General features: G+C 45.9%; 2 protein-coding genes across 3 annotated transcripts; one reads left to right on the top strand and one right to left on the bottom strand.

The window, feature by feature from the left end:
• Positions 1-6,694: 6,694 nt before the first annotated feature.
• Positions 6,695-7,833, top strand: LOC120707064. Its single transcript, XM_039991835.1, has one exon. It carries the CDS (start codon positions 7,353-7,355, stop codon positions 7,473-7,475), a length of 123 nt encoding a protein of 40 aa, XP_039847769.1. The 5' UTR covers positions 6,695-7,352; the 3' UTR covers positions 7,476-7,833.
• A 3,307-nt stretch (positions 7,834-11,140) lies between these two features.
• On the bottom strand, positions 11,141-15,607 carry LOC120707065 (protein FLUORESCENT IN BLUE LIGHT, chloroplastic-like). Of its 2 annotated transcripts, none has more exons than XM_039991836.1 (5): positions 15,445-15,607; positions 14,019-14,197; positions 13,357-13,516; positions 12,033-12,353; positions 11,141-11,533 (listed from the first exon to the last, which is right to left on the bottom strand). In XM_039991836.1, exons 1-5 carry the CDS (start codon positions 15,542-15,544, stop codon positions 11,331-11,333), a joined length of 963 nt encoding a protein of 320 aa, XP_039847770.1. In that variant the 5' UTR covers positions 15,545-15,607; the 3' UTR covers positions 11,141-11,330. The 2 variants fall into 2 exon arrangements, with proteins under 2 accessions (XP_039847770.1, XP_039847771.1); XM_039991837.1 differs by having other exon boundaries at positions 14,011-14,197; positions 15,445-15,544.
• Positions 15,608-22,514: the final 6,907 nt, after the last annotated feature.

The following is a 22,514-nucleotide window of genomic DNA, read 5'->3' on the forward strand; positions in this document are numbered from 1 at the left end:
TTGTCCTTTCATGAAACATCTGATCTTTGGTGAGGCAAATGGCACTTTGACTGTCACAGAATAGATCAATGCAAGAATCAACTCCACACAGCTCAGCAAACAAACCTTTCAGCCAAACTAACTCCTTGCACGCTTCAGCAATAGCCATATATTCTGCTTCTGTGGTAGACATAGCAACAACAGACTGCAAAGTAGCCTTCCAACTCACAGCACAACTGCCAACAGTAAACACATAACCTGTGAGTGACCTGCGCCTATCCAAATCAGCAGCATAATCTGAATCCACATAACCAATGAGTCCCTGATCAGTTCTCCCAAACTTCAAACAAGAATCTGATGTTCCTCTGAGGTACCTAAAAATCCACTGAACTGTCTTCCAGTGTTCTTTACCAGGATTAGATATGTATCTGCTAACCAAACTCATAGCATATGATAAATCTAGGCGAGAGCAGACCATGTCATACATCAAAAAACCAACAGCACTAGAATATGGGACTTTTGACATGTATTCAACATCCTCATCAGAACTCGGACACTGAGCGGCTGACAATTTAAAGTGAGGTGCAATAAGAGTACTAACTGGCTTTGAATCATGCATATTGAAACGCTGAAGAATCTTGTTAATGTAATTATGCTGACTAAGAAATAATAAACCAGATTTTCTGTCTCTAGTAATATCCATACCTAGAATTTTCTTAGCAACATCAAGATCCTTCATATCAAATTTACTACTCAATAATTTCTTTATTGTAGTGATTTTTTTTCTGCTCTTTGGAGCAATAAGCATGTCATCAACATATAACAACAAGTATATAGGTGATCCATCAACAATCTTAATGTAAACACAGCTATCATATTCAGATCTTTTAAAACCATGTAACAACATAAATGAATCAAACCTCTTATACCACTGACGAGGAGACTGTTTCAAACCATATAAGGACTTCTTCAATTTGCAAACATAATTCTCCTTGCCTGGCACTATGAATCCTTCTGGCTGATTCATGTAAATTTCCTCCTCAAGCTCTCCATGCAAAAATGTAGTATTCACATCTAACTGCTAAAGCTCAAGATCATGCATAGCAACAATACTAAAAAAAGTCCGAATTGAACTATGCTTCACAACTGGGGAGAACACATCATTATAATCAACACCAGGAATCTGACTGAAGCCCTTTGCAACTAACCTTGCCTTAAATTGTAGAGGCTCACTAGGATACAAACCCTCCTTTCTCTTGAAGACCCATTTGCAGCGAACAGACTTCTTTTTCTTAGGTAAGCTCACAATCTCTCATGTGCCATTTTTCTCAAGAGACTGCATCTCCTCCTGCATAGCTGAGATTCATATTTCCTTATCAACAGAATCAACGGCTTCAGAATATGTTGCTGGCTCACAAGCATCCTCCACCTGTTCAGCACAACTCAAAGCATAATAAGTCAGATTACACTCCTCAATTAAACGGTTTGGAGGTCCACAACTCCTCTTTGATCTGCGAAGAGCAATAGGTAAATCTACATCCTTCTCATGTTGCAAATCAGACTGTGAAACTGGAGGTGAGTGCTGAACAGTATCAGGAACACTATCTGAAATATCATTACCAACAACTTCATTTTCCTGGTCATCCATAAGCTCCACCCGCACACTAACTTGTGGCTGCAATTTTTCAACTAAAGTATCATCTGTGGACAGACTGTCAATAAACATCATAGACTCATTGAAAACAACACTTCTGCTCATGAAAGTCTTTTTAGTTTCAGGATTCCACAATTTATATCATTTGACTCCCGAACCATAACCAAGAAACAGACATTTAATAGCTCTAGGCTCTAATTTTCCATTATCAACATGAGCATAAGCAGTGCAGCCAAAAACTATCAAGTGTGAATAATCTGCAGGTGTACCAGACCATACCTCAATAGGAGTCTTCTTGTTGAGTGGAATAGAAGGCGACCTGTTGATCAAATAGCATGCAGTATTAGCAGTCTCAGCCCAAAAATGCTTGTTCATGCGGGCGTTGGACAGCATGCAACGAGCCTTCGAGATAATGGTCCTGTTCATGCGCTCGGCCACACCATTCTGCTGCGGAGTGTATGGGATGGTGTGATGCCTAACAATGCCTTCTTTTCTGCAATAATCATCAAAAACATCCGAACAAAATTCTCTACCATTATCAGTGCGAAGCACCTTGACCTTCTTCTTCTTCACGATTTTTTCGAGCACCTCATCAAGATCATTGGTTTGCGCCAGAATAGCTCTCATCTTGACTTGCCACAGTGAGAACCTCGTCTTGTAGTCCAACATCGGTACATCATACTTCATCGACGCCATCACGAAACCCTAACTTGAAACCACGGCTCCGGTACCACTTGTTAGAAGCGACGGCGAACAAAACGATGAAAACAACAAAGATCAAACTTCAAGAGACACAAGGATTTAACGTGGAAAACCCCTCCAATGCGAAGGGTAAAAACCACAGGCGCCAGCCAGCAAGAACTTCACTATATCGGGTGTGTGTTTACAACGCCTAACGGTGGCTTACAAGAGGAATAATCGAATTGATGTTCTCCGGTGAAGTCTATGAGTTAGATATATAGGAGAGTCATATGATCTCCTCAACTTCTACTAGCAATGTGGGATTAAAAGTTTGCACCACATGGGTCTTTGGGATTTATTTGGAATAACTGAAATATTTAATGGGCCAAGCCCAAATTCCAACAATCTCCCACCAGAATTTGGATCACAATATAACATTCTTTAAATTCTGACCTCATCTCAATCCTATTTAGTGACAATATCCTTTGAAATGAATTGTTTATACTGATTTCATGACATAATACACAAAACTAAACTTCTGTGCAACATATTGTCAGATGAATTTCAAATGATGAAATTTAGCTGGAATTTATCCAATACAAGTATGTAATGTATATCCATTGAAAACGTGAAGTATTAGCACAATTCAAGAGGAAAATCGGCAACCTCACCAAGGAAAATGTGCTGCAAAAATGGTATTTTACTTTAACTCCGGAATTTTCAGATCATGAAATTTTTAAATTCAGTAAACTACTGAACCAGATCAGGTAAGAAGACACGACAAAATATGGCCACCCAATTATTAAGAACCAAATATGGCATAGTCTATTCATTATTCTGTTCAGATATGCAACTTAGAACTCAAATTTCATCATAAGCAAAGTGGAGCTCACTTTGTCTATGAGATTTATACAACTATGAACTACTACCCTGGCTACCAGGAACAGAGATACGTATTGTTAATGTTCTTGAGCAGGCACCAAAGGCTAGATCCAGGCAAATCCTTGCTGTAGTCAGATCTTAACACATGCAATTCATCTCAGCATGCGTGCGAGATGGGTCAGTGTAACGAACATGGCACCATTTATGCCATTTCGAGTGATTTTGGTGATCGAATGACAACACAACACTTGGACTAATATGATTGTTAAGATGATCATTCTCAGACTTTTAGGTTCAAGTGATGACAAAGAGAAAGAGAAAATAGGCGTAGCAAGGCCCGAAGGGCAGCCCCTACGGGGGTTCCGCTACCCGGTTAGCGGACGGGGGTCGAGGGGGAGCCGCCCCTCGCGGGTCTCAGGGCAGCGCCCTGAAAGCTCTTCGGATCAGGAGCACCGGAAGAACCGACGCCAGGGGCACCGGTGCATCCGACGCTTGTCGGAAGAACCGACGCTACGATGTTTGGTGCAGGAGGAAATCGAAGCCAAGTCAGCCTACAGGCACCGGTTGAACCGACGGGTCAAAATGGGGCATCGGTGCATTGGCCGTCCTTTGTACCAGAGGCGATGTCAGTGCCCAGGAGAAGTGTCTTCAGCACCGGTTCAACCGATGGGGCATCGGTGCATACCACCGGTGTAATGACGTCAGCGTCCAGGAGAAGATTCCTTCAGCACCGGTTGAACCGGTGAGGCATCGGTGCAAAGCATCGGTTCAACCGGTGGTCTCTGCGTCAGTCGTCAGGAGTCCAACGGCTACTTCGTGTTATGAGTGACCGGATGAACCGACGCTACCCTGCCAAGAGGCATCGGTTCTTCCGGTGGTACACAGATTTTCAGCTAACCGTTGGAGCAACGGCTACAAGACTTGGTGGCCTATATATACGCCTCACCCCGGCCATTTGAAGATTGCTGGAGTTGCTGGACATCCCACACACACCCAAGAACATCTCCAAGCCATACAAAAGCATCAAGATCATATCCTTAGCCCTTAGCACACTTTGAGAGTGTTGTGTAAAGGATTAGCTCTTAGTGAGTGAGTTTGCAAGGCTTAGAGCCTTTGTGCTGTGGTTCATTAGTGAACCAAAACAAGAGCTTGGTGCGCCGGCACCTTGGAGCGTGGAGCTCGCCGGCAACGTCATCGACCCTCCGACTTGGTGTGGAGCGGCGACGACACCTTTGTGCGGGGGACGTGGAGACCCCCATCCTTTGTGGAGAAGCTCCTTAGTGGAACCCGGGGCCAAGGTGACCGTGATTGTGTTCACGGAAGAGACTTGGTGGCCGAGTAGCAATACTCTTAGTGAGTGCTACAACAACGTGGATGTAGGTGTGCCTTTGTGGCTAACCGAACCACGGGATAAACACCCGCGTCAAGAGTTTGCTATCTCCTATCCCGCTCTTTAAGCTTCCGCATTTCATTCTAGTAATTTGTATGCCTTTACTTTCATAGAATAGTTTCTTGATAGGAAATGCTATAGGTTGCTAAACTCTTTTGGGATAGGGGTTTTACACTAGAACAACCTAGTTGCACATCTAGATAGCTTGTTTTAGTTTAAGCTTTGTGCAAACTAGTTGGAGTCATAGGTCTAAGTTTTTATTAGTGCCTAATTCACCCCCTCCCCCTCTTAGGCTAGAGCACCCGATCACTATCAGTCAGGTTGTCCGTCAGGCGCAGTGGAGGGTCATACAGAGTTGTCGGGCACGCCGCAATTTCTTCAGAGATCAAGATTGACTTTACCACTAACCTGATGCCTGAAGAGCCAAAGTTGAGCCCTTAGAAGATTATTGTAAGATGAGGGACAGGCTCACATGACGGTTCGACAGTGGGATACTTGTTTTTCACTCCCTTGTCTGATGGTCCAAGTACATACAGTGTGGGTTGCCAGTCTTGCCATGATGCAGGTGGATGGGTTCATATTTTAGTCTCCTCTTGTTAATCATGTCCATTTCCATCTGCTTGTGACCCTTATATAAACTCCTGGCACAGTGCAAACTGAGTCAGCCGCACAAAGTGCAAGTGCCAAGATCATTGAGCTGCTGTTGGGTTTCCAGGCAGCCACACCAACAAGGAGTGTGAGGATTTGTTAGGATGAAGCTTGGGAGCCAAAGGAGAGCCGGGTTCAGCAAGGCCATCAAGGAGCACAGATCAAGGCTTTATATCATCTCGAGATGCGTCGTTATGCTGATCCGGTGGCAAGATTGAAGAACAGTTTTGGCTCTTAGTTTCTTTGTTTTTTCTAGCTCTTCTTTGTTTTTTTTTTTCTCTCTTTCCGGCTACCAGAATGGTAGGGAAAATGTATATAAAGATAGATACAGATCCTTTAGCAGCTGCAGCATATAAACGAAACTTCAGTTTTGTCCCTCTCATTGTTTGTCTCTTGGTAATTGCTTAAGAATCAAAAGTTTCCCAACGGCATTTTTTCTGGGATGTGACTTGATCACCGGCACAAGGCATATTAGATCTGATGATCAACTAAGGCAGACATAAATGGAGAAGCAGATTGAAAATGTGGCTTCATGGATGTCTAATCAACAGAGTGAAGTTTTTTCATATTATTTTCTCTGCTATCCGTAATTTGCTGCAAGCCCACAATGTTTCTTCTCTAATAATATGTTCAGCTTACGATATAAGAAAGCAAACTGTCTTTTCATTCGCCATTGCAAGACGTCACCAGATAATTCAGCACTTCATCCTTCCAATGTATGTCTTTATATCGAAATTCAGGGTCAGGCTTGACAGCTTCAATCTTGACCATTCCGAATTTCCGATCAGGCATCAATTAGTTGAACGGCCATTTTCCAATTTAACAGCAGATACCTGTAAGCTGAATAATGTTCAGAACACTGGCATCATCATACCCAATCGCAGAACCAGGACAGTCGACTGACCGTAAAATGGCAGGGTGGTGCCATTTTCGAACCCAAACAACATTATTTTGGTAATGTAGCACTTTCATTATTATTTAGTAATTAATGTCTAATTATGAACCAATTAGGCTTAAAGATTCGTCTGTGAGCTGAATAGCTGAATAATGTTCAGAACACAGGCACCATCATATCCCAATCGCAGAACCAGGACACTCGACTGACTGTTGGTCAAGGCTGATGCCCTGAGCACTGACAAATGCACAAATCGTGTTTGAAGCAAAACTGGATGGCAGCTCACTCATCACTCAATTATTTCGCTAATTACGATAATGATCTTCCTTGTGAACTCAATGTTATTCTACGAACAAGCTGAAAGCTGACTGGACGACTAGCTCACTCATGCAGCCATCGTCAGTACAACCCAAATTTTCTATCCCTTTTAACTTGTACAAACAAATAAGGTACAGCTGCACACGGCCGGAGCCTCCTTCCATGTAGTACGCCAAAGAACAGCTGTGCTCCAAGAGGAGACTCGCTTGGTACAGCAGCAAGCTAAGCTAAGACAAGCAGTCGCCAGGGAGCTCTGATGAGCTGGTGCCCGTCGCCGTTCAGATCTCGCCGCCGGTGGTCCCAGTCCTGCGCGCACGCCGGCGCACGCGCGGGGGGGACCGCGCCTTCATCCCACCGCACGCACCGCTCCCGCAGGGCGCACGCACGGTCCCCTTCTTGAGCTGTATGTTTGTTGAAAAACACTTCCTGAGCTGTATCTATCTCAGGTCCCAAAACAAGGATGAAAGGCCAAGACATTAATCAAAGCGAGCAGGCCAGAGCGATGCCGGCAAGCGGTCACGTACATGATCGCGGCCATGGGGGACACGACGAGCAAAGCGAGGCCACAAGGATCCAAGGAGCCAGTGGTTCTCGAGGCCGCTGTCCCCGGCTGGAGCTGCACCAAGTCGTGCGTCGCCAGTATTATATACTAACACTAGCGACTAGCGAGAGCTAGCTGCAGCAGCCGTGCGTGCGCAGGCACGATAGTCGTCTCTGCCCTCTGAAACGGATCTCATGGTCTTCGCCTATATAAGCCGGCTACCTCCTGAGCTCCGTTCATCCATAGCAACCAAAGAGAAACAAATTCCACTTCACTTGCACACAGGCAGTAGTGTGCTCAATCAAGGGATCAAGGAGGAGCAAATTAAAAAGATCGAGTTTGCTCGCTCTAACAAGAAGCAAGGATGAAGCTTGTTGGGAGCAGCAGCAAGAGGAGAGGAGGGCCGGGCAGGGCTCTCAAGGAGCACAAGGCGAGGCTCTACATCATCCGCCGATGCGTCGTCATGCTGCTCCGCTGGGATGACTAGCTTACAACCACAGCTAGTCGCGTGCGTCTCGCATCGCAGGGCGCTGATGTTTGCCTTTTGACCGTACTTTTCGGTTCTTGATATACCTGCCGGATTTTCCCCATCATGGATCGGTGATGGGTGCTGCTGCTGCCCCGACCCCTTTTTGTGATAGATCTCCTGATCTATTGTTACGTGTGTAATCTATAGATGGTGAGGAAGACCTTAGGAGGTAGTAGAGCTGTAGTGCAGAGGTGATTAGTGTGCTGGAATCATGTCCGAAGGACATGTTTTGACTTTGTATGTTCCGTAGTGCAAACGCAAGAAAAAAAAATATATATGATTGAAGTGCAGAAAAGGGGAAATCCCATGACTTTCAGATCAAGTTTCCTATGTTTATCTTAATCTTTTGAAATGCATTTGCCATCTTAAAATCCCGGCTTAAGCTTCAGATGCGAGTGTAGGTAAGAACTCAGGATTACATGCCCACGCCTCCATGTTCTTCTTTAATTTGGGTTAGGTGGTGCGGGTGACAGATTCTTGGACCGGAGATGTGGCTCACTGGCTCTTCCCAACCCCCAAGTGAAGGACCGGGACGGGGGATCAAGTGGGGCTGAACGAGAGCCAACAAAAAATTCTATGAGAAAATGCGGTCCATGTTCCGAATTCAACCCGACACACTTTTCTTCTGAGACGAAGGTAAGTGAAAGGAATCGGTCCTCGTAGCCTAAGAGAGGGAAGAGATAAATTAGGCAACTTAAAATCTCAATATATATCTCCAACTAGTTTGCACATAAACTTAAACTAAAATATTGCTATCTAGATGTACAACATAGTTTTTCTAATGTGAACCCTCATCCTAAAAGAGTTTTGCAACCTATAGTCAATTGTAGCAAGATACGACACTAAGAATGTAAAGGCACATAAGTTGCAAATATAAAATGCAGAAACGTAAAGTAGAGATGAGAAGAAGTAAACTTACACAAGATGCATCCCGTAATATCGGTAGAAACAGAAGTTATCCCTAGTCCACGTTGTTGAAGCACTCAATACACGTTGTTGAAGCACTCAACAATATTATTGCTTCCCGACAATCAAGTCTCTTCCGGGGCCCCTTGACTTGCCACCAAGCCTAGACCACCGAGCCTAACACTACTACAAAAACTATTTTCGGAGGCGGTCTAAAATTATTTTCCGAGGCGGCAGACCCAACCGCCTCGAAGACATCGTCATGGTTAATCGTGACTTAATCGAGGCGGTTTCCATTCCCGCCTCGGTAAATTAAAAAAACTAAAAAAAAAAGAAAAAATCCCACCGAGCCCATCACGGGCCCGGCGAGCCAATTAGCCGCCGACGCCTCTGCCGGATCCGGCCCCGGGAGGGCGCGCTGCCGCCAAACGCGACTGGGGAGGGGCTCGCCGGCCTGAGGAGGACGGAGGAGGGCCGCCGCCGGGGAGGACGGAGGAGGGCCACCATCGCCGGATCCAGCCCCAACGCAAGCGGATCTGGCCCGCCGTCGCCTCCAGCCCGCCGCTTGCGCCGCCGGGGGCCGTGCGCCCCATGCCGTGCCCCGCCGCCTTGGCCGAACCCGCACCCGCGCCGTAGGGATAGGGAGGAGTGAGGAAGAGGAAGTGAAGGAGTGGGAGGTGCGCCGCCGGGAGAGAAGCAGTGAAGGAGAGGGAGGAGCGAGGAATGAGGAGGAAAACTTAACTTGTGTTTATATACTCCAAGCGTCATACGGGCTGAGATGGGCCATCTGGGCTCAAGATGTGCCAGTATTATCTGAGGAGGACCTTATAACGTGTCCGCCTCGGTTAATGTATTAACCGAGGCATTTACATTAAAAAAATCGCCTAACCGCGGCAGACATTTTAAGGAGCCCGCCTCTATTAATCGATTTTGCGAGGCAGCTTTTTGTAACCACTTCGGTTAATAGAAAATGACCGCCTCGGTTAATGCAGGGCATTAACCGAGGCGGTTAAAAATTGTGCCCGCCTCCGAGGCCATTTTTAAAGGTCGCGGATAAGGGTTTTTTGGTTGTAGTGTAATGCCAAGTTCCTAGTTACCTTGATCCCTCTTTCCACTAAGGAGTTTTTACACAAAGGATGGGGGTCTCCATGTCCTCCGCGCAAAGATCATCGATACCGCTCCACACCAAGACGGAGGGTCGAAGACTAGCCGGTGAGCCACAAAAGCTCCAAGGCGACGGCACACCAAGATATAAGTTTGAGCTTCACTCAAGCACAGTTCATAAGGCACAACACCTTGCTCTTTTGCACACTCTCACAAGCTAACCTAGCACTAATAACACTCTTAAGGAGTACTAAGGACTAAAGATGTGACCACTAAGCACAATGGTGGCTTGGAAGTCCTTAAGATGCTCTTAATTGGTCCTTAAGATGTGATCACTAAACACTCTTAACTGGTCCTTAAGGCTTGTGCTCTTTCAGCTTGAGATGCTCTCTGCAGAATGTCTAGGTCAATGCACCCCCGCCCCCTTCATGCACTGTCGGCAAAAGTAACCTGTTGGTTTAACCAGTCGACTGTCTTCGGCTGCACCAAAGCATTCAATGCTCTAACTAATGCACCATCACATGCAATGTCAGTTTAACCGGCGCCTTAAAATCCGCAGAACTCATCCAATTTAGCAATTTTTTGAGGTTCAAGTTGTGAATAAGTGTAGCTAGAAGCTCTAGGTGAGAGTTCAACTTAACAGTCCTCACTGAAATGCTGGTATATAAAACAGTAGTGAGAACACAAGCAAATCTCTAAATGGACATTCAAGATCTAGTGGGGGATTGTTGGAATGTGGGCTTGGCCCATTGAGTATTTTAGCAATTCCAAAGGCCCATGTGGACATGAGGAAGTGAAGGAGTGGTGCAAACCTTTAGTCCCACCTTGCTAGTGAAAATTGAGGATGGTCAACTTAAATAGTGAGGTGGTCTTTGCTTCACCTATATGTGTGGGGAGAGAAAGGAAAGCCCACTCGCGCGCACTCCTCACCTCGCCTCACCAGGCGGGGGTGAAGGGCGCGTGGCACCCGCGTGAATGGTCCGCCGAAATCCCTTTTGTAGTTTTAATTTTTGGTGCATTAGCCTATAAGTCTGCGGGATATGGAAACCTAATCGGTTTAGATCGCGATCGCGACGTGAGACCGTGTGGCTCTCCTATATATCTGCCCCATAAGTTGCCGCCAGAAAACACATCCTCTCGCTGCTGCACCGCCACTGTAGTCTATTTCATCCCGAGCGTCGATGTGCCCCAACAGGGAGAGCAAGTCTTCGGAACCTCCATCCTTGCATTCCTACACCGAGAGAGGGGGAATAAGATTTTTGGGAAGCGCCCAACATGACTCCTTGAAGATCTTCATCACGATTCGTCCTCCGTCCAAGTCAGGCGCTGCGGCGAACCGTCGTCTTCAACGCCGCCTTATGCGTCTGCAACACCGCCGTCACGCCATCTGCACCGCTGCAGCTGCTGATTGTTAGGGTTCCTTCACCTTCAAACCCTAAATATGTGCGTTGTGATCTGATCCGTTCTTTAATTATGTTTTCTGAGATCACAATTGTGATGTGTCTTGTTGCTGGTATGATAGAGTTGTTCATGTTAGGTCTTGTCATGTTCATGATTTATTTTATTTTGGAATTTAGTTATGCAATTGCCTAATTATTCAACAAGAACTCCAATTATTCAACAGGAACTCCAATGATGAGTAGTGCCATAATCCTGCCAAAAAGAACTTGCATGGTGGTAATAAAACTCAATTCGAGCTGGGAACTGCAAATCTACAATAAACTACATGACAAGCGAAAAAGGGTAGAAATTCCATTAGACTTGTCAATGCTCTAACATATTTTCTGATCGGTGCTCTTCTTTTCAGTCACTCTCCAACCTTGCAATGTATTTGTCGTAGAACTCGCCAGCCTTCTCAAGCTCACCAAGCTCGGTGTAGCAGTCTGCTATTGCTCCATATGCTTCAGTGACACCCGCATCCTCTCCGGTCATCTTAGAGATGTTTAGGACCATGGAGTGATACTTTATGGCTTCCTTGTACTTGCCTTGTCTCTGGAATGATGCCCCTGGAGAATACAAAGCAACTCTGTTACATGGATTCAGCAAACACATTAAACTCTTTCCATTGCATAATTAATGTAAGGTGTCAGAAAAAAGTCATCATTCTGATGTGACACCTTGACATCATTCTATCGTGTTCGTACGATCAAGTTTGAACTTAGTACTGAACATGCCTGAAAACATTTTCCTTCTTTATCATTTTTCAACTTGTAGCCTAACATTCCATGTTAGCATTTATACCAAATTCAGAAAAGAAGAATAAGGGGAGGTCAGGATTGTGGTAGAGACTCTCCACTTGTGGCCTGGAGGTCCTAGGTTCGAACCAGCCTCTTTGCAGAATTTTAAAAGAATTTTGCAAGAGTAAGGCTGTCTAGTTATTCCCTTCCCCAGAACCCACCATGGGACCTTTCAGCACTGGTTACGCCTGTTTTTTTGTACCAGTTATGAAGGACACATGTTATAGCATTAGCAATATCAAGTATCTGTGAAAATGAATAAACAAACCTAATCCTCGTGCTGCTTTCTTCTCTTCAACATGATCACCTAAAGCTTGTGCAAGATCAAGAGCTGCTTTAAACTCAGGAAATGCCTTGTCAGGAGCTTGGTTTCTCAGGTAGTTCTTCCCAGTCCTCAGATATGCAATCAGGCGCTCTTTCTGAGGATCAACAATAACTTCTGATTCTGGTATCTTACTACCAACTGGGGCATAGCTCAAAGTAGGAGCGTAAGATTCAATCTTGGCTTGTCTTCTCAGTGCAGCATTTATCTGACGTAACTGATCATTCAGCCGTGCAAGCTCCCCTCTCCTCTGTCTTGCGAGGAGCCCTACAGGATTTTTTTTATTGCTCAGCATAATGCAGAAAAATTCAGCTAGATTCCATAACAGAGGGAAATATGCATATCAGAGAACTTATAATTTGAACACGAAATATCAACTTACCTATTTATTGTCAAAAACAAACATGAATGGAGCATGGTAATCACAAAAGAGATTATAAATAGTTGTAGAAACAAATGTAAACTGCCACATCAACTAAATAACTTGTAATATCTCAGTTCTATCAGACTAGATAACTATGTACAAAAAACAAGGAAAGTAACAGCCAGTTGGATGAAAGCATGATAACTAGAATGCTCCAAAATGCAAATTTCCTTAACATGCATACTGTGTTACATCCCAGTTTATGTAGTACAGAGCTATCAATAAATTGCAGAGGGGCAAAGAACCTGTATATGTTTTTAAATTTAACCGAATGTCCTGTTAAGTAAGGAAACTGGAAAAGAGAAAACAAGCAAACAAATATTACTCCCTCTTTTTGAAAATTGAAATTAGCAGGCATATCTTGTTTTCTTAGGACAAGGGCTTGGAACTACAATAATTACTCCATTAATACATCATTTACGTGACAAAACATCATAATCATAAGCAGGTACTTTTTAGTACAATTCTAACAACATTAATTTTGAGTCATAAAAAGTATCTATTAAAGGAGTACTTGTCAGTCAAAGCCTTGCGATAATTAAACGAAATATGCCCTGTAATTTCAAACAGAGCAAGTAACACATGGGTGTAGAGGAAACTCATGTACTTCCCTGGTACTAGATTCAATTTAGTGTTTACTGTAAATAACTCAAAGTTCAGCTATTTGAAACAATTTTGATCACATATTATGTTGGTGACAAATCAGACAACATAGTGACAAATCAGACAACGTAAACACGTAGGTAGGGAAAGAATCAATTATGCATTCTCATGATGACTTTCGTAGCCAGTTTCCACAAACTTTCCATGTCTCAAGTTCTTTAATTTACAGTGTGGGGAGCGTACCTCCAACAGTAGCACCAACCATGGCTATTGCAAACAGCAAAGGCATGTTAGGGAGAGAGTACTCTTGCTCGCATGGTTCTGCTAAACAAGCAGGAGGCAGAACATATATGATGCAACTACCGAAAATACATGCTTTCCCAAAAGAGGATAATACAACTTCCTGCAAAAAGTAAAAGAAAATAATGCTGCATAATATTGCTGATGTTTACAAAGTAAAATCTGCAAGGAGAAAAAATTATGCTGTATTGGAAACTCCTCTATAAAACCATATAGGGCGTATTTTATTTTGAAAAAAACCAAACATTGCATATTCTGACCAACAATTAGTCGAATTGTAAGTATGTTTGGTCTTTGGTGTACAAAAATTATGCAAACTACAATGATATTTCAAAATGGTTTCACAATAAAATTTGTGAAAGCATCTGTTGAAATCTAAGTCTGGAGACTGGGCCAAATGAAAAATATGCCTTGTACCTTGCACTGAGAGAGTAAGAAAATATTGCTGGTAAAAAAGATGCTACAAACACAAGGTTAGTTTTAGACTTTTAGTTATCTGATAATTTTCAGTCTCGTTCCAAATCAAAGGTTTGTATCGATCATCACATGATAAATGCTTAAGACATAACCAATGCTAAAACTGAGCAAGGGACTCACCATCGTACCTGAAGATCAGATATGGACCTCATGAGATCACGTGAATGTTCATTGGCTGCATGGATCCCATCACTTCTAAAACCGGTGAGATCAGTCATTGACTGGACAAGCCGAGATGCAGAACGCTTTGCAGATAAGGAAAATCTTGCAACCCGGTCAGCTGGTAATGGAACAGGAAATGCTTGCTCTGCATGACAAGTGCCACAACACATCAGCAACCCTAAAGCAAAATTTCCATTCCTTTGCCTAACTATAATGAAAGATGAATTATTGAAGTGGTTGATCTTGAAACTTTCTATGCATAATGGCATCTGGTACTGGGAAAACAAGTTAGCATGTAATTTATGCATCCTTAATACTATCAAAAGTTTGAAATAATCTAAGAAGTATTGTTATTGTGTAATCTGAACAGGATGTAAAGTCAAATTATTAATAGGTGAACGATTATATTAACTAAACAACATGATCCTCAAAATGAAATAGACAAAAATATACTGGCATAGTGAAAGAAAAAAAGTTGGCTTTTCTTCTCAGAATTTCATGCAGAATATCATAGCCAAAATGGAAAGAAAACCCCACAAGTATCAAGCTGCAATCTTGTTAATGCAGTCCATTCAAAAGCCAATGGTACTCCAAACTTTTCCCACCCAAGAAGGAATAGTCCTTCCTTTCTCTAGTCTAAGCTCACATCACAATGAGATGAAGAAACGGTGACACGTCAAAAGGAATCGTGAACTTTGTTACAAGATATGCAAGCATAGGAATGGAGGCACTGTCCGGTAGCCTTGGCTCTTATATCGAATTCCTTTCTAAAGGAAGTGCAAGAGAGGCCGTTATATTATTATTAGAAATGCCTACATAAGCATGAGAATCCCCATTACAAAAATTAAATAACACATCCTAGCATCCTACAAGACCTCCCTCCCACACTCAAAAGGAAGACAGTAACAAGCAAAACAAGACCTCTTAGCTCGATTACCTGCCCTCCCTCTCTTAGTGAATTGCCTCTCAGGATCTCTACCACAGCAATTAACATCATTAGCACGATGGGCAGACCACAAGAGAACATGTCCATGACAACATGGAACTAGCGTGTGAAGGAAAGCAGAACAACCAAAGCAGACCTTAAAAAGCCAACAGACTAGCGCTGTTGCTCTCCACCACCCGAACAAGGGGGAGAAATGGGGGCAAACCAGCGGCGCAAGAGTAACCAGGCATTTCGTTGAGCAGCCCCCGCCCAGGCCAGCTGTCAGCTGAGGCACCAGGGAGGAGCAACCACACCGGATGGAGCTCGCTAGTAGCCTAGTACTACGCAATATTGGTACTACGGTTGCTTAGATAAGAATTTGGAAACGTCAGAAGTGAGCCGACCAGAGGAGAATCAAAATATCAAAGGGACACGGAACGGAAGCGGAGGAGCTGGAGTACACTCACTGGAGGCCGTGTCCAGGAGGGATGCGCGCGGCGAGGAGCTCACGCCGGAGCATCGCCAAGGCGGTGGCGCCGGAGCGGCGGGGCGCAGAGGAAGCGCCATTAGGGAGAGGATAAACTGGATAGGGAGTGAAATAAAATAAGAGATGGCCTGCCTTCATATCCTCGGCATCCGCATCCGGATATGTTTCATATGAGCCCCTGCAAATAGCGTGCCATTACATTTACGACCAAGGCCTGCGCCTTTCTCTACCACGAAAAAGCAGAGTAAATTTGCCTGTGAACACTTTTCGATTTTGATTTTTGCTGTTGGACATTACTCAATCTTGTAGTTGCCGATAGACACTCTTCAAATTTGGATATTTGCTACAAGATAATAATTTTATTAAAATAATGTTTTTTTCATTCAAATGAGAGATAAAATAAGTAACAAGACAAAAATGCCCCTACGGGCGGGTCGCACTACCAAAAATATATTTATAGATAGAGAAAAAATATTATGAATATAATGAGTTGCACTATAGACGAAAACTACACAACCATGCAAACTATATAATAGAGTAACTATTATAATTATTTTATTATTTATGAACATGTTTAGCACCATGGTCTCGTAGGGGTATTTTGGTCTTGTTGTTTATTTTCTCTCTCCACTGAACCTAAAAGTTATTATTTATTTATTATATTGTTTGCACAATTGTGTAATTTTCATCTATAGTACAACTCATCATATAGTTAATCTTTTTTCCCTACCTATAAATATATTTTTTTGGCAGCATGCCCGCCCATTGGGGCATTTTGGTTGTGTTACTTATTTTATCTCTCCATTGAATTAGAAAAAGTGAACATAGTGTCTTATAGTAAATATCCACTCTTGAAAAATGCCTATTGGCAAATACAAGATTGAGTAGTAGTATCCAGCAGCAAAAATCAACATTGGAAATGTCTAGCAGCAAATTTACCCAAAGAGCAGGTATCTGCATCGCCCTGCATGGTTTTGCACAAAGGTTTAAACGGATCGGAGATTGTTTTCTAGATTTAATTGCAAGGAGTATAAAGGTTTAAACAGATTAGAGATTGGATGTGTGATTTGGCAAATATTACTATTTAGAGCTTGCTAACAATGAGAGAGACACACTTATTGCAGTCATTCACAAGCTGACAAGTCAGCACCTTCTCTCCATGCTGCCAAGCAAAAATGGTGCGGCCGAATCAACTGCCAAAGTCTCGTCCCGTGTTGCTTGTTGACTATCGCAGTTAATTTTTCCAGAGCACAACCAAAATTTGGCCTTACGCCAAACGCTAGCCAAATTATTAGGGCATTGCCAAATTTTGGCTTGGACACCCAGGACTGCCAACCAAACAACCAAACCTACCTCTATTAGGCCTAGGCTGCTGTTGGGTCTTTTCTTATATGGATTTTTCGGGTATTCGGTTAACCAGGTCTCTTACCGAAATAACCAGTTTTATTTTGGTGGTTAGACCTCGCGACCGAATTTGTGACCGAAATTTTCGGTTTCGGTTACTTTAGTTCATTTTTTCGGTTTCGGTCAACTATGCCTAGGCCTAACGTGCCCGCTCATGCCACCACCGCTCGCGCTCCCGTTCTTCCTATTGGCCGGCTGCTAGAAGGGCTTCCGCCATTATTTCCTGGCATTCCATAACTGTTCACAACTTTGACAGCTAATTAGGAGTATAAAAAAGATAGTTTATAAAACCAACTCCAGAACTCCTGCTCTAGGAACCCTGGCGAATCTAATAAGACTTTTGACCACATGAGTAGAGGATAGTTACTGTAGCATCCATATAGTCAATCATCGATTAATTACCATTATTAGATTCGTCGCGAAAAATTGCACATATTTCTGAAAAAGTTTTGCAAATAAACTTCATTCTGAGCTTCATGCATGAAAGATTCCTCGTTCTAGAAACTCTAGAATGGGAAACCAAATAGGGCCAAACAGGAAACTACTGTTTCTAGGTAGCTCGGTTGGCGAGAGCGAGCCCGCCCACGTTCGAGCTCTCATGCTCCTTGTCCAGCTTCACACCACTTGCATGCGCCCGCTCTGTGCTCTCCATGCCCTCCCCACTTCCGTCACGAGTTCGACGTCAAGCCCCACGTCCTTGGTGCGTTGGCTGCTTCAGGGAATGTTGAGGATGCGCTCAACCTGTTCCATGAAATGTATGAGACATAAACGTGACGAGCAAGTGTTTACTTGTGAACATGATGGCGGTGTACTTCTCACTTATTGATGTGTATGTTCCCCGTGGAAGGGTTGGAGAAGGGTACATGGGTATCGAGCTGATATGCAAATCTATAATTCACATATTACTGGTCTGTGTGGCATAGGTAGGGAGGATAAGGTTTATAGGATGTTGGACGCTATATACCAAAAATCTATGAGATTATCTTGAACCCTACATTAGTCTCGCAAATGGAAAAGTATGAATTGTTATAACATAAGCGTACACCATCCTATCCACGAGTAAACACTATAGAATCATAACTGCATCTTCGCATAGCTATTCCAACATCCAAAAATCCAATGTAGAAAAATATATCCATCTCCATCTCAATGCAACAAAACGAGACCCTAAAATAGATTATGCAATATCCTAAATCAACTATTGCAACAACCTAATATCAACTATTACAACGTAATAAAAAGAACTAAACAACTATTGCATAGTGGACTCGCTCGCGCCTGCGCGCCCCGCACGGGCGACTCCGACACCCTTGGCCCCCCATACCACCACCACCACCACCGTCGCGTCCTCCCGCCGCGTCGCCGCCTGAGCAAGTCATTCAAAGCCCATGCGGCCCGTGAGGAAGGCGGCGGGGGTCCTTTTCCCTTCCTCCGATGCATCCAAGCGGGCCTGGCGCGGCCATCTGGGCCTTCCGAGGCGGCTCACCGGCGGAAGCTGCCCTCCACGGCGTTGGAGCCTAAGGGGCCACCGATCTGGCATGGCGCCGACCGGATCCGGTGGCTCAGCGTTGGAGGTGATCGACGACGCGGCGGAGGCGCGCAGTGGTTGCGGCAGTTCACATTCTGGTGCTCGACTCGGAGCTGGTGCGCGGCAGCGGCGCGTGAGGGCCTACGGAGGCATGGGTGACTCGCAGGCGTGCGGGAGCGACGCCTATAGGCGCGTGCGGCGCTACAGCCCCGCGGGGCGGCTGCGGGGCGAGCGCGCGGGTTTGCTCATGCAGCAGCGACGGTCGGCCGTGGGCAGCGGCTGCCGAGGAGCGACGAGGCCTGGTGAGTCGGCACGGTGTTGCAGGGCGGCAGCTGCGCTATGCCGAGGCTACTTGTGCAGCCATAGTGTGTGGCAGCGCGACTGAGGGCGGCGCAGAGCGAGGAGGTGCGAGTTGGCTGTAGCGCGTGGTGGCACAGCGGCACCTCCAGTCCCATGAAGACTTCTGTGGTTTGCCTGGTTGTGGCCGTGCAGCTAGGGATGGGATTCTCTGGGTGAAAGTCTCAGCGGCTTCCTGCTGGTGACGATGACGACGACGCCCGAGGACATTCTTTTTCTCCTTGTTGGGGGGCGTCATCTTAGAGCCCATCCCTTCTACGCGTTTTTCTCTGGGTGAAAGACCTGTCCACTTGTTGCACGAGTGACGACGGCGCCATTGGCGTCGTTACCTTCTTGGAGGCGTCGTTGTTGGAGACCCATATTAGCCAGACGGTGGAAGGCTTGCCTGGGGCTTGGCGGGGTTGCTCAGTGCAGCAGCGACCAAATTCATGTTGGCAGCCGGGGGTTATCACATGGATGTTGGTTTTGGTTGATTGCAGTGGACTGCGGCGGTTGGCGTTGCTTGGCATCTGTCAGTGCAGCATGGGTCTGCGTCGGAGGGCGGCGCTTGCAGCACCAACATCGTGGGACGGCTTGGCTTGCAGCGGACTGTGGCGGGTTGCTCTGCATTGCTCGACGACTTTGGTGTGGTACATCGTCAAAAGACGGCACAAGCGACTACTTGGCTTGCTAGTATGGCGGCGGTGGCTGTGGCATGGGTGGCGCAACACGCTGCGGTCGTCCAGCATGAATGGTTCAGCTATTTGAGGGGGATCTTGGAACATGGGGCAACATTATTCATCATTCTAACGGCGATTTAAGGAATGGATCCGCGACACAGAGTACTGCGGCGAACGTGGCAAGGCCCCTGCATGTGGTGCTTCTACATGGAGACGAGAGTGAGGAGGTCCAATGGCGGGTGTGGGGAGGCCCCCACGCGTTGTGTCATCACGATGGTGACGGTGAAGCAGCCTGTGAGAGGTCCGGATTTGGTGGTTTCACTCCATCGGATGGTGTATGGTGGAGCGGCGGCACTACAGTTACAAGTCTTGCATGGCGGTGGCCTCCTTGGTGTGGTGCAGTATGTTTTTCTTGACTTCTTATCGACGCGGGAACATGTTTCGACGGCGCCTTCCTAGGCAGGAGAAGGTTGGTAGCCGCGGCGACTTGGCTTGCTTGTCCTCCATAGCCCTGCAGTTCTGAGTGTTTTATCCGTGTTGATGTCCCAATCCAACCGGGTAAGAGTTGAGGTGTGGAGTTCCCCGTGTTGATGCCCCAATCCAATCGGGAGAGTTGAGTTGTAGAGTTCCCGTGTTGATGTCCCAATCCAACCGAGTGAGTTTTATTTTTTTTTGTTTGTTTTCTTTTTCCTGTCTATGGTTTCCAGAACTGTAGTTTTGTATTTTTCTGCTATATAATAGAAACTCGCACTATCTCGTGCGGTTCATTCAAAAAAAACTACTGCATAGTGGTAGGTGCTCGCGTGGTGTCGTGCTCAAAATATCAAAATCTTAAGCAGGTGCGAAGTAAACGAGATTCAATTTTCAAAATCTTTGCCAAATTTTGTTTAAAATTATACTGTAACTCACTAGATCAGCTGATGCAAGTTACACCACACCCACCCAACAATTCCAAGAATCTAGTAAGACATTCCTACCTGTACAACACAGATTAAAGGAAAAAGTCCACATTTGACCCCTCAACTATTGGATTTGTCCAACTTTGACCCCCAACTACGAAACCGGGCACAGTGGACACCTGAACTTTCAAAACCAGATCAATTTATACCCTGAGACTGATTTGGGTGGTATTGAGCTGACGTGGCGGTGGTTTTGACTACATTGACCATGACATGACAGCTTTTCGCCTACGTGGCAGGGCCAGCGTGGACAAAGGGCACGTGGGAGGGGAACAAAATTGCAATATGGCCCCTTCCGACCCTTGGCGTCGCACATGGCCAAGTCGCGCACGCGCCGGCCTTGACCGAGGCGCGGCGGCGCTGACCCGGCCAGGAACGCCTGGCGGCGAACCTCCTCGGCCAAGCCAAGGGCACCGCGGGGCTTAGCGCAACATGGCGAACAAACGGGTGGCGCTAGAGCTCAAAGACAAAGGCGAAGCAGCGGTTAACGGCGGCGGCGGCGGCTAGGGCTTGACCGCCGGCGGCGAAGCGACCGGCAGGCGCGAGGAGCGCAGATCCAGGGCAACAAACGGCACGGGTAGCATCATGAGAGCCTAGGATACGCGGCGCGCTCCCTAATTTGGACAGCGTGAGATGGGAACCAGCAAAACCCGGCGGCGGCGCCATGCATGGCGGCGCAGGAGTCCCGGCGATGGCATGTGCACAGCAAGCCAACAAACGGCACAACAAGCACCTACACAACCTTGGAGAGCTAGCCATGCGGTCGTATTGGAAGAAAATCAGCCGGAGCATAGGGCTCACCGCAAACTACCATGCCGACGGCGAGCGGAATAGGGCAGGGTACTCGGCGTCGATTCAAGGCACGAGGGCTTGAACATATGGGTTAGGAATGGAGGTGGGGTGTGCATGGGGCTGTAGGCTGGAGGAATCGGCCGGAGCTTGCTCGGGGACAACGAATTTCTCCGACGATGGCGAATTTCTCTGACACCTTGGCTCGATGAGGAAGCAGCACGACGAGCCCGGCAGCCCACGCCAGGATCCCTCTGTGCGCCACCATCGGGGAGCCCCATGCGCACTGCCATGGGACCGCGCCTACGCCGCCGGCGAACCCACGCTGGAACCGCTCCATCTTCCTCCCTCTCCCATTCAGTATCTCTCTTCTTTTTCCTCGGTTCAAAAACAGAGAAGACTCCACCGCCGCCGGACCAAATCCCGCTGGCCCAGGTGAAAGGCCCTTGTTTGGTTTTGGTAATTGAGTGACTACTTAAGTGGACTAATATGTGTTTATGTTGAGATACACAGGAGATTAGTTCACACAAAGACACTAGTATGAGCAACATGTGCCATGGAGGAGAAATGGCTAAGGATTGATGCTATGCTCATATAGTGTGATCGAGGAGCTCATTGCATATGAGACATGACATGGAGTTATGTGACCAAAATGGCTAAGGCTTTGAAGCGAGGGACCGCGAGGCGGTGAAGCTTGGGCAAGATTTGGCGCCGATGGACCGAGGCAACGGTGAAGAGCGAGCAAGGTCAAGATCGATGGACCAAAGAGGTCATGTGATGATATGGAGTGGATTATATCATTTAAGAAAGATCAAGCCAAGTGTTGACTCGTGATGATGATCAAAAGGCTTGATGAGTTTGGTGCTTGTGTGGCATCAATATTTGGGAAGATGAAATGGAATGCGCAAGGCAAAGGTATGACTTGTAGAGCATTTCATTTCACCAGTCAAAGGTTGTGTAGAGAAGTGCATGACCGGATTTAGGATAGATAGCCGTACTATCAAGAGGGGCAAACTTGTTTGCATATCGGTCATCTAGAGCCACTTGAGCGATCTAACATTGCGATGTTGCTAGGATCGAGTGGCGTGGTGAGATCAAATGAAAATCCTTTGAAAATGTTTGTGAAATGCTAACACACATACACATGGTGTTGTTCACGTGGTGGTGTTGGCACATTTGCAAAGGAGAAGGTGTTGGAGTTGATGTTGATCAACTTGTGGGAAAAAGAATTAACGGGCGGACGGTCCGGCCCTGTTGTGCGGACGGTCTGCTAGTATAATTCATTTTTGTCCAGAGAGGTTGTTTCTCTGGCTTGTGCTGAAAGGTTGGACTGCGGACGGTCCGGCCCATGGGC

Source organism: Panicum virgatum, chromosome 5K, assembly GCF_016808335.1.
Source record: "Panicum virgatum strain AP13 chromosome 5K, P.virgatum_v5, whole genome shotgun sequence".
NCBI classification, from domain to species: domain Eukaryota; kingdom Viridiplantae; phylum Streptophyta; class Magnoliopsida; order Poales; family Poaceae; genus Panicum; species Panicum virgatum.

Bases quoted from the DNA above. Each gene is read 5' to 3' on its own strand.
- LOC120707064 (XM_039991835.1), top strand. From the start codon at position 7,353: ATGAAGCTTGTTGGGAGCAGCAGCAAGAGGAGAGGAGGGCCGGGCAGG.
- LOC120707065 (XM_039991836.1), bottom strand. From the start codon at position 15,544: ATGGCGCTTCCTCTGCGCCCCGCCGCTCCGGCGCCACCGCCTTGGCGA. The intron at 13,517-14,018 runs GTACGATGGTGA...TACTTTTTGCAG, and splicing joins GGTCCATATCTGATCTTCAG to GAAGTTGTATTATCCTCTTT. The intron at 12,354-13,356 runs GTACGCTCCCCA...AAAATCCTGTAG, and splicing joins GGTTGGTGCTACTGTTGGAG to GGCTCCTCGCAAGACAGAGG.